The 12,134-nt window shown below is 33.4% G+C and overlaps 1 protein-coding gene across 3 annotated transcripts in view; it reads right to left on the reverse strand.

Annotated features, from left to right (window-relative positions):
- Positions 1-4,964: 4,964 nt before the first annotated feature.
- ATP11B (ATPase phospholipid transporting 11B (putative)) overlaps positions 4,965-12,134 on the reverse strand; it is a 105,018-nt gene continuing 97,848 nt past the window's right edge. For all 3 annotated transcript variants that reach the window (XM_087439971.1, XM_004424681.3, XM_087439970.1), the window contains one exon: positions 4,965-9,944. In XM_087439971.1, coding sequence (XP_087296097.1) covers positions 9,863-9,944 — 82 coding nt within the window. In that variant the 3' untranslated portion in view covers positions 4,965-9,862. The remainder of the gene's footprint in view (positions 9,945-12,134) is intronic.

The raw sequence follows: 12,134 nt of genomic DNA on the forward strand, positions 1-12,134 counted from the left end.
TGTCTCCCCATGTTCACTGTAGCATTATTTATAATATCCAAGATACAGAAACAACCTAAGTGTCCATTGATGGATGAATGGATAAGGAAAATCTGTGTAAAATAAAAAAATGTTTAAAAAAAAAAAAAAAAAAGGGCCAGCCCCGTGGCTTAGCGGTTAAGTGCGCGTGCTCCACTGCTGGCGGCCCGGGTTCGGATCCCGGGCATGCACCGACACATCGCTTCTCCGGCCATGCTGAGGCCACGTCCCACATGCAGCAACTAGAAAGATGTGCAGCTATGACATACAACAATCTGCTGGGGCTTTGGGGGGAAAAATAAATAAATAAAAAAATCTTTAAAAAAAAAAAAGAAAATCTTGTATCTGTTTCAGAAGTACATATATACACACGCACACACACAAAGTAATATTATTCAGCCATGAAAAAGAAGGGAATCCTGCTATTTGGCGCAATATGGCTGGACCTTGAGGACATTATGCTAAGTGAAATAACTCAGAGAGAGAAAGACAAATACCATATGATCTAATGTGTATGCGGAATTAAAACAAAAACAAAAAAACTGAGCTCATAGTTTAGAGAACAGATTGGTGGTTGCCAAAGGTGGAGGGTGAGGGGTGGGTGAAATGGGTGAAGGGGTCAAAAGGTACAAACTTCCAGTTATAGAGTAAACAAGTCATGGGGATGTACTGTACAGCATGGTGACTGTAGTTAATACTGTATTGCATATTTGAAAATTGCTAAGAGAGTAGATCTTAAAAGTTCTCATCACAAGAAAAAATTTTTTTAACTAGTGACAGATGTTAACTAGACTTATTAATCATTTTGCAAAATATACAAATATTGAATCATTATGTTGTACCCCTGAAACTAATATAATGTTATATGTCAGTTACACCTCAGTAAAAAAATAAAAAAGAAAAGAAAGAACACATGTAAAAATAATCTAGAGCGGCCTGCCCAGTGGCGCAGGTGGTTAAGTACGCACGCTCCGCTGCGGTGGCCTGGGGTTCGCCGGTTCAGATCCCAGGTGCACACTGACACACCACTTGTTAAGTCATGCTGTGGCGGCGTCCCATATAAAGTAGAGGAGGATGGGCACGGATGTTAGCCCAGGGCCGGTCTTCCTCAGCAAAAAAGGGGAGGATTGGCATTGGATGTTAGCTCAGGGCTGGTCTTCCTCACACACACAAAAAAATAATCTAGAAAGGAGAAATTACTTCAGACATATAGAGATAATAAGTCTTACGAACTAAATTGGAAAATTTTGATAAAACGGATAAATTCCTAGAAACATATATAAAATGTATAGGAATAACTTGAATAGACCAATGAATTGTAAAAAAAAATTGGAAATGGTAGTCAAAGACCTCCCCTCTCAAGAAACCTCAGGCCCAAATGGTTTTAAGGTTAATTCTACCAAACTTTAAAAACAGCTAATTCTATTTTATGCAAGCTGTTTCAGAAACCAGAAAACCGGGGAAAGTGGGAGACCTTTCCAGCTCATTTTACAAGATTAGTGTAACACTGACTCCAAAACCAGAAAAAAAACAAGAAAAAAAATTATAGGCCCATTTCATTTATGTACATAGATGCAAAATCCTAAATAAAGCAATAGTTAAATGAATCCAACCTAACACTAAGAATAATACATTATGAACAAGCAGGATTTGTCTCAATAATGCAAGGATGGCTCAACAACAGAAAATCCATCAATATGCTTCTCCACATTAATAGAGGAGAAAAAAAGTATGTGATAATTGAAGCAGAAACATCATTTTGCAAAGTTCAACATCTGTCTATAACTGAGCAAAGTAGGAATAGAAAAGAACATTCTTAATCTTGGGAAAAGCTACATACAGTCATGCACCACAGGATATTTTGGTCAATGATGAACTGCATATATGACGGTGGTCCCATAAGATTAGTACCATATAGCCTAGGCGTGCAGTAGGCTACAACATCTAGGTTTGTGTAAATACACTCTATGATGTTCATACAACAACAAAATCACCTAACGACTCATTTCTCAGAGTGTATCCCCGTTGTTAAGCAATGTATGACTGTATACCCAAACCCTACAGCATATATCATACTAAATGGATAAACCTTAGATGCATTCCCTTTAAGATAAAAAACAAGATTAGGATATCCATTATTACCACAAATGTTTAACATAGTGTTGGTAATCCTAACACTATAAGAAAAATGGAGTGAAGGAAATGAAAGGAAAAAAAAAATTATATTCCCCAAACATTTAGACATCAAACAAAACACCTCTAAATAATCGAGAGATCAAAGGAGAAATCCTAAAGGATATGAAATATTCTGAATGACAATGAAAATAAGATAAAATCTGTGGGATGTATCTAAAGCAATGCATAGAGGGATACGTACAGTTTTAAAGACTTTATTAAAATGAAAGGTTTAAAATCAATTAAGCTTCAAAAAAGCCATAAGTAAACAGCAAATTAAAACCCAAATAGAGGGCCCGGCCTGGTGGTGCAAGTGGTTAAGTGCGCGCGCTCTGCTTCAGCAGCCCGGGGTTCGCAGGTTCGGATCCCAGGCACGCACCAACGCACTGCTTATCAAGCCATGCTGTGGCGGCATCCCATATAAAGTGGAGGAAGATCGGCACAGATGTTAGCTCAGGGCTGATCTTCCTCACCAAAAAAAATTAATAAATAAAAATAAAACCAAAATAGAGAAGGAATAATAAAAATGAGAGCATAAGGTAATAAAATAGGAAAAAAAAAAAAAAACCAGATAAAATTAAGAAAGCCAAAAGTTGGTTCTTTGAAAAGATTAATAAAACTGATTAAACCCCTAGCAAGACTGGTCAGATAAAAACTCAAGAACAAGCGTGCCAATATTAAAAGGGAAAGCAGGAACATTACTACAGATCCCATAGTCATTATAAGAATAATTAAAAGAATATTCTGAAGAACTTTCTAGCAAAATATCAGCAATTACATGAAATGGACAAATTCCTAAAAGTCAAAAATTACCAAATTTGACAAAAAATAGAAAATGTGAATAATCCTGTATCTGTTTCAGAAATTGAATTTGTTATCCAAAGTATTCCCACAAATAAAAAACTCTAGGCCCAGATGACTTCAAAATTCCTCAAAATATTAAAAGAAACAATACCAACCTTACATAAACTCTTCCAAAAACACTTCCCAAATTGTCTTATGAGGCCAGCATAACCCTAATACCAAAACCTGACAAGGACATTATAAGAAAAGGAAATTATAGACCTATGTCCTACATAAGCACGGATACAAAAGGCCCTAACAATATTAGCATATCAAACAGCAATATATAAAAGGGCAACATATCATAACCAAGTGAGATTTATTTCAGGGATGTAAAGTTGGTTTAACATTTGAAAATCAACCAAGATAATTCACCATATTACCAAACTAAAACATAAAAAACAATGATAAATAGAGAAAAAGCATTTTCAAAATTCAACATCTATTCATGGTTCTCACCATGCCTATTGAACATTGTACAGGAAGTTCTAGCCAGTGCAATAAGAGCAAAAAGAGATAAGATTGGGGAAAAAAATTGCAACTTTTTATTCTCAGATGACAAGATAGTGTATGTAAAAATCAAGAAGATTCTACACAAAAGTAAAAAAGAATACTAGAACTGAATGAATTTAGTAAGGTTTTAAGTTACAAAGTCAAAACTACAAAAATTAATTGCATTTCTGTACTCTAGTAATGAGTAATTGAAAAATAAATTAAAAAACAACTCCACTTACCACAGTATCAAAAACCCGAAAAATTTTAGGAGTTTAACAAAGGTTTGTGAGATGTCTACACTGAAGACCATGAAACATTCCTGAGAGAAATTAAAGACCTAAAATAAATGGAGAGATGTATCATGTTCATGGATTAGAAGACTCAATATTGTTAAGATGTCAGTTCTTTCCAAATTGATCTACAGATTCAGAGCAATCCAAATCAAAATCATATCAGGACTTGTTTAAAAATTGATCAGCTGATTCCAAAATTTATATGGAAATGCAAAGGACCTAGGATAGCCAGAACAATCTTGACAATAGAGTTGGAGGATTTACATTACCTGACTTCAAAGCTAAGTTAAAGCTACGGTAATCAAGACATCAAAAGTGAGCTACTAGGTATAAGGATAAATGAATAGAACAGAACAGAAAGTCCAGAAATAGACCCACATTTATATAGTCAATTAATTTTAAACAGAAGCACCAAACAAATTCAATGGAAATAGAGAATATTTTCAACAAATGGAGCTAAACCAAACAGATACCCTTATGGGGTTTAGGAGGAAAGAATATCCTCAATCCTTGTCTCACACCATACACACAAATAAATCTGAGATGGATCACAGACTTAAACATAAAAGTTAAGACTATACTGCTTTCAGAAAAAAACATAGGAAAATATCTTCATGACCTTGGGGCTGACAAGGATATTTTAGACAAAACACAAAAAGTACATAACCATAAAGGAAAAAGAAATTGGACTTCATCAAAATAAAGCACTTCTGCTCCCCAAAGTCACCATTAAGAAAATATACAGGCAAGCCACAGCCTAGGGGAAAATGCTAGCAATACATACATCTGACAAAGAACTTAACATCTTTATATAAAGGATTCCAAGCATTCTATCATGAGACAAGCAACCTAATGAAAAAATGGCCCAAGACTTGAACAGACATTTCAGAAAAAAAGATAAATTTGCCAATAAGCATATGAAAAGGAGTTAAACATCATTAGTCATCATGCAAATTAAAATCACAAGGAGATATAATAGAACAACTCTCTCATAATTTCAAACAAATGCACATAAAATGGCACATACAATCACTTTGGAAAACTTTTTGGCAGTTTCTCATACAATTAAACATAAATCTACCTTATGACCCAGCAAGTCTACTAGTTATTTCTTAAGAGAAATGAAAACATGTCCACAAAGAATGTTCATAATAACTTTATTTATAATCGGTCCAAACTGTAAATAACCCAAATATCCATAAACAAGACAGAGAATAATTTGTGGGATGTTCATGAAACGGAACACCACTGAGTAGCAAAAAGAAACAAACTATAGATATATGAAACAACATGGATGAATCTCACAGATTTTGAGCAACAAAGCCAGATGCAAAAGTGAACATACTGTAAAATTCCATTTATATGAAATTCAAGAAGAGGTAAAACTAACCTATGACAATAGAAAACAGAAAAATGGTTGCCAAGGGCAGGAAGCAAGGCATAAATTCACTGGAAAGCAGCATAAGGGAAACTTGCTGGGATGATGGAAAGGTTCTTTACCTGGATTGGGGTAAGGATTACACAGATATATAGATTTGTCAAAAGTGATAAAATGCAATCCTAAAATCTTTGCACACCATTGTCTATCAATTTTACTTGTATACCATTTTACCTTAAAAAATTAGTATTAAAAATCTGATGTATCAGAAGAGGGCCTTCTGCCATTCCCAAAAAGAACCGTTCAGAGACATGTGGACTTATCTCCATTTACAGTAGCTTTGTCAGCCAGTTAGCTCTTCAAAATAAAACTTGAATTGTTTTTGAATTCACAAATTTTATGGTGAAATGCTGCTCATAAAATTTTTTTTGTCTTAAATTTCTTATTAAGAACATGATTCATCATGTAGTATAATAAAAGTTAAAGACTGAAGTTATCCTAAAGATAGTCCAAATCCTCAACTCCTTTTAAAAACAGATGCCTAAATTGACTTGTCCAGGATCACATTCTTATTTCATTTCAGAAATAAAAATACACTACATATATCATACATTGTCATCCTTTGCAAATACTAATACTCGGGCAAAGACAATAGCATACCCTTTTAATAAACATAGATTAAACAATTATGTGTTTTAACTGGCAACTGAAGAAACATTAGGAATAGTGATTGTCAACAGGAGGTTAGAATAGTTTATATATAAATATACATTATATCAGGTATATTTTAAAGAAAGCACATATTTTCTATGGACCAAAGTATTTCCAAATTCACACTGGCTGGCTTTTCACGAATGATGCAATTTTTAGTTGAAGTGTGTTGGTCTTTACAGTTGGTGCATTTCTATCACATCCTTTTTCAGGAGATGTACTGATGATCTATAAAACCTGAGTAACAAAGAACTTCTAGATTTTTGAAAACTGCAGTCAGTGAAAGGCATAAAGGCATTCCTATACTATAACGGAGGATAAATATAGTAGAATTTAACTCAAAACAAATTTGGCAGTGCTCGTTGTGATGGGCAGAGAGAGGCTAAAAATGCCTAAGTAATGGAAAAACACTTTTATTTATATAGGAAAATATTTATTCAATAAATATAATTTAGTAAACTTTAAAAAATTACTGAGAGCTGTACAATAAGTATACTGCATTTACTCACAATGCACAGAATTTTTAAAGGATTGTATTAGACAGCCACAGTGTCTGAGGTCCAAAATTTTAAACTAAGTGTTGCTACAGTATTTCCAGCTACTAATAAAATCTAACAATCACCATTATTACAAACATATCATTAGTTATGATCTATTTTTTGAAGGAATATCATTCAAGTTATCTCACAGAAACAGCATTTTATAATATTCTATTTTTATGAAAATAGATGACTCATTTCAAGATAGAAATAAAAATGTCTCTAAAAGGGGACCAAAATTAATGAAACATGTTTTTCATAACTCTTTGGTATGTTAGTTTTATTAATACATGCTTATATCATACCCTAAATCGATCTTTACAGGAAAAACACAAACATGGAAGATTTTCCCTTTTCCCCCAGCCCCCCAATAACTTTTCAGAGAAGCATCTTTAAAAAACTTTCAGTATTAATCGTAAATTTTTTAGTGGCCGTGACTCTTGCCTATCAGATAGGAGTCTCAAGCTTATCACATAAGCCCAAATTCACAATCTTAGGCAGTAGAAATGACCCTGGTCTGAGTAAAGGTATTTCTTAACAAGGTGATTTGCCTCTTTTTAATCTCCTACTCAGGACAGTGCCAGAGTTTGCATGAGGGAAGAAGACATCATGGGACATTAAGACCCAAGGAAGAGGGTAGTTAAGAGAAATTAAAACTGTAAATTTTCCCTTTTTCTTCTCGACCCCACAGCAAGCCTAGGGCTGCAGTGCTCCTGGCCCACACTCTACTCCTAGGGTGATCCTAATGCTTGCTGAAGCTGTGGCAGGGTGCTGAGTCACCTAAAGCAGCTGATGGGCAATTCTGGAAACTGACTCGGTGCTTGCTACTATCTTTAGGGCTACAGCCTTCAGAGATGGCAAAGGCAAGCAAGTGAGGCAAATAGATTTGAGACGGTTAATTAACTAGCAATAACACACGTAGCATCTTACTCTGGTTTTGGCAGATAAGAGTAAGTTAATTATCAACATCGTAATTTCCAAAGGATTTTCAAGAAACATGCAAAGGGGAAATTTTCTGTGACTACTGGTTATGTAATAATAGTTTTACAATATGAATATTAACACTAGAAAACTATTGAAAACTTGTAGACAACACTATTATTTTCTTAAATACATACAAGAAAATCCTTGTCTTACAGTTACAAGATAGTCTTCCTTTAAAAGGAAGGTCTTGAACAACAGAGCAAGATGACCATATCAGTGGAAGTCATTTACTTTTTTAAGATACAGTTCTCGAATAACTTCAAATAGTGAATGCAGAAAATGACATCAATCATTTAAGCACCATATAGGTTAGCTGACCTCCTGCCTTGCTGCAGTTGTCAGAGACTTCTTGACGGCTTTGTAGTCCTTCTCTAGTGTCAGTGGTCAGTTTAGTTGATGGCAAATAAACACTGTAAGGCAGATGTAATGCAGGCCTACTGAACGTCATTTTGTTATATGAACACTTTATAAGACATTATAAGGAAAAGCAAAGTCCATATTATCCTCCACTAAACTACTCTACCAAATATTTTCTGCAGTATTTCCTCTTCTGGAACATGAATTGCTGAGTGTATACATTGGACATTTTATCATCCCTTTAGTGTATTTCCAGAATAATAGTGTCTTCCTAAACCCAATTTTGGAATATCCAAGTTAAAGAAGGGCTATTTATGAAAAATAATATTTATGCTGAAATTCATAGCCTAATATCCTTGCATTATTAAAAAAGACAAATGTTATATTAGTAAAAATAGTTTATCAGTAAACAAAGGTAAAGTCTTAATTCTTGACTCTACATTCTTTGCTTATCTGCCCAATTCCAGAAGTCTTATATTCATGAAATGGGAAATGGGTGGAAGGTTGTGCAATAAATCTACAAAAAGGAGTTATTATATTCTCAAGGCAAAAGTTTTGCAAAACCTTATTTAACCATTCCATACAATTTTAAATGTATATGTACACAAACATTATATGCTTAGAGTCGGCTAACAGTTCTTAAACCAACAATCATTTCCAAAGTTTTAAACATTACTTTTTGTCAAAACAAATGACAACAATGGATCTACATGATAAATTTAGTATGGAAATTAACTATTGAAGTGCAGTGAGTTAATTACACTAATATGTAATCGATTCATCATTCTTAGCATTTTAATTTATTGCTGCCATTACCTCACAAAATTTAGCATTTTAGACTTTGTTTCACTTACATTCTATAGCCACACCTGAAAATTTACCTTATAATGGGACACTGGGCAAATTTCACTTCACTGTGGTAGTCTGCTGTAATTTAGATAATATATACTAACCTAAAAATAACAGGATTCCTATCTGAAATCCTTTATTCTAAAATCTAGCTTACAGAAAGGCAGAGCAAGTCTCAGTTAGCCAAAGAAAGAGGCTCTTCTCTTTTTATTGGTTTAATTACCATAATATTTTGATTTGTATAATTAAAAGTATTTGCAATATTTAAATACTGTCCAAATTTGTTTTTATTGATACAGTTGAACTTTACAACAGTGTCATAAAATACTATAAACAGAGCCTTCAGAGAGAGAGAAAAAAAAGCAAATTGAAATATATTAACCAGATTAAAGCATGCAAAATATCCAATGATAAACACATTAAATAATAATATGCTAATGGTATATAATTTACCCACTATAGGTTCTTCATATTCTGTCACAAAAATATTAGTAAACATCATATTGAAATTTGGTGAATGGACTTGATTCCAATTTATGTATATGATATACCGTTTGCATGTATATGGTTAACTTTACTGGCAGTGTTACAGTACCTAGAGAGAAGTTTGGTATTGGTATGTATTTACTACCAAAGTGCAGTAAACGATGTTTGGAAATGCATTCTCCTAATTTGCTCTGTGAACTTAGAAAGCATTAATGAATTAACAACATGGGTCACTGAGGGACCAAAATTTCTTACTATTCACATTAACTCTTCCCATGAAAAGCTTCAAATATAACTCTAATAAAAAAATAGAGTTTTCAAGGCAACTTTTCAGCATAATTTACAGAAGCAGATTTAAACAGAATACTCAATAACCAAGCTAATACTAAAAAATACAATTCACTAGGAATTATTTCCCTTTTCTATCTTGATATTAAAATATAGTGGCCTTAGCAAGAGGCTGAAATGCCATTAAGGAGTCCCCTAAGCACAAGGGAAGATCCAGACAAAGAGATGCAAAATGTCTCTTTATTCACAAAGTTTAACATAAGGGAGTTGAGAGGGGTTCCCGTTAATGCTTTTTGTTTGTTTGCCATTATAACTCTGAGTGGGTATGAACTACTCCAGAGATTTCAGAAAGTAAATCTGAAGAGCCAGTATGGCCATTACCAGGATGATCACACTGAATTTTAGGAAAGGAGTTGAAATGGCTCCCACAAAGTACTACTGCCACTTTAACAAGTGGATGATTCCATTGTGGAGAGAGTCAAGATGCTCCTGTCGTTGGTATAGAAAGGATCCGATGCACTCCATAATCTAAAGTAACAGTAAGAGAAAAGTTTAGCTCACCAGGACCTATGTTTTAATTAAGAAAAAAAATTTACTCTAAAACTTAAAGACCAAAGTGCAATGAGTATTAAAATAATCATTGATTGATTCATTTTTAAACACTAAAGAGAAGTTCTTCATACTAGCATTGAATGAACATTCTATTTATATTATAAAAAAACTTGGGAAAAATGCTCTAGTCATTATATAAAAAAATATTAGCCAAAATTCAGACATTCATCAGCATTAAAACAATTTGTATAGGTAGTAAAGCATATGACACTCTTAAAATCTTAACAATTCAGTAAGAAATAAGCACGTTTTAAGAGTTATGCATATTCAGTTTTACTGAAAAGCAACTAGGCTGTATTTTGACATCACAGAAGCAAACAAACAAAAATCCCATTTATCAAAAGCTTTGGAATCAAATAGTAGTATGTTCATATTATATTATTATCTCTTTTCAGCTATAAACCCTATTCTAAAGATTTTAGCATAATTAGCTTGACTGTAGTGAATACTTTATTCAATAGGTATCAAAGATACCTGTAAGTCACTAGGGTTTTCATTTAACTAAAACAAACGATCCTCTACTGGTCTGGAAAAGTTAACTACTGTCTGAATGATAAAGCCGATTAGCAATTAACACTTTATTTGCAGCTGTATTAATTTAAGCTAAAATAACTCAAGACCAAAAATAGCCTGTCATGCTTCAAGTAGCCTAATCTATTTCAAGAACAATATTAGGATTACCAAGTCAAAGGTGGTTTTTCTTAGAAGACTAAAAACACGTAACACGAAATACATTTTATGTAACTTTTTCAGGGTTTCCATTTTCCTTAAACAAAGATGTTAGAGGAAGAGACCAGCATTTAAAATGCCCAAATTCACTTTTATCAAATAATCTGCTATTTCCTAGGGACTCTGTTTGTATGTAGATCGAGTTTAAATCAATTAAGTGAGCACAGTCATAATGAAGTTTGGACCTAGAAATTTTACAAAGTTGGCAAAGAGGAAGACAAACAAGCAACCACCATACCAGTGGTTTACAGGTTCTCTAATTTTACTAGTTTCCAGAAAACCTTAAACAATATCTACCTTAGTTTAAGGAAGGCCTTGTTCACTACTGTTCTCTAGCACCTCGAACTATGCCTGGTACATAGTAGGCACTCAGTATTTGTGAAATAAATGAATGAAATGAGACTGAGCAGTTCTTAGAATAAGTATTTATGCAAGAAAAAGTATGCTCAGACACATATTACAAAACATAACTATCAACACCCCAATTATCTGAAGTCAAGTTTCCACTCCCAAACTGCCAATATTTTGTATTAGCTTTTCCTCTTTTCCAACCATTGCTTACATAGAAGAATCTTATCAGGTAAGGTTTCCTTCATTTTTGATCTTTTCAAAGCACACATGTGCATTCATATGTTAAATATCATATCTGAGAGAACACTAAACACCTGAACTACATAATAACAGTCATCTCCTTTCTATTTAGAAAATAGTTTGAATTAGGATAAAGTAACTGTTGGTAAAATAATAGAGAAAGTCATTTATTGTGAAGTACAGCCCTTTCGGGTACAAGAGGCCATATCCTTTATATAGCACCCTGATGCTATCTTTGAAAATGAGCTTGCAATAATGGCATATTTCTTTGACAACATCAATTAACAAAATGTAAGTAGAATTTTTAGGCATGGATGGTAAAAGTTTCTCAGCAGAGAAATCTGTCATATGAAAGCACGAGTTGTATTTCTCAAGTAATGCCCATTACCTCTTATGTTTAATATGTAATGAATTCAAGGGCTGCTACATTTTGTAATAGAAGCATCAGCCTTGCCCTTCCTTTCAATTAGATGTGAAATAGAAATGTAGAATAGAGGCTGTTCCAAAATCAAAACAGGAATGCCAAACATATTTCACTAATATAATTTTATGTAAAAAACAAAAACAAAACTCTATATTTCAAAATGACTTTCAGAGTTTAAATATAATGTTAATGGATCTATGGCAATTTTCATATAGCCCTTGGAAAAGCACCAAGTGGTTCTGCATATTGTATGATTTTATCCACTAGAAAAAAATGAACAGATCTCAAAAGACTTATTATTCATTTGAAGAAAAAAACGGAGATAATGACAGTAGTAACCAAAAATATAACCTGAGATATCA

The sequence above is a fragment of the Ceratotherium simum genome, chromosome 15 (genome assembly GCF_057802395.1).
Source record: "Ceratotherium simum simum isolate JZ-2026a chromosome 15, ASM5780239v1, whole genome shotgun sequence".
Classification (NCBI taxonomy): domain Eukaryota; kingdom Metazoa; phylum Chordata; class Mammalia; order Perissodactyla; family Rhinocerotidae; genus Ceratotherium; species Ceratotherium simum.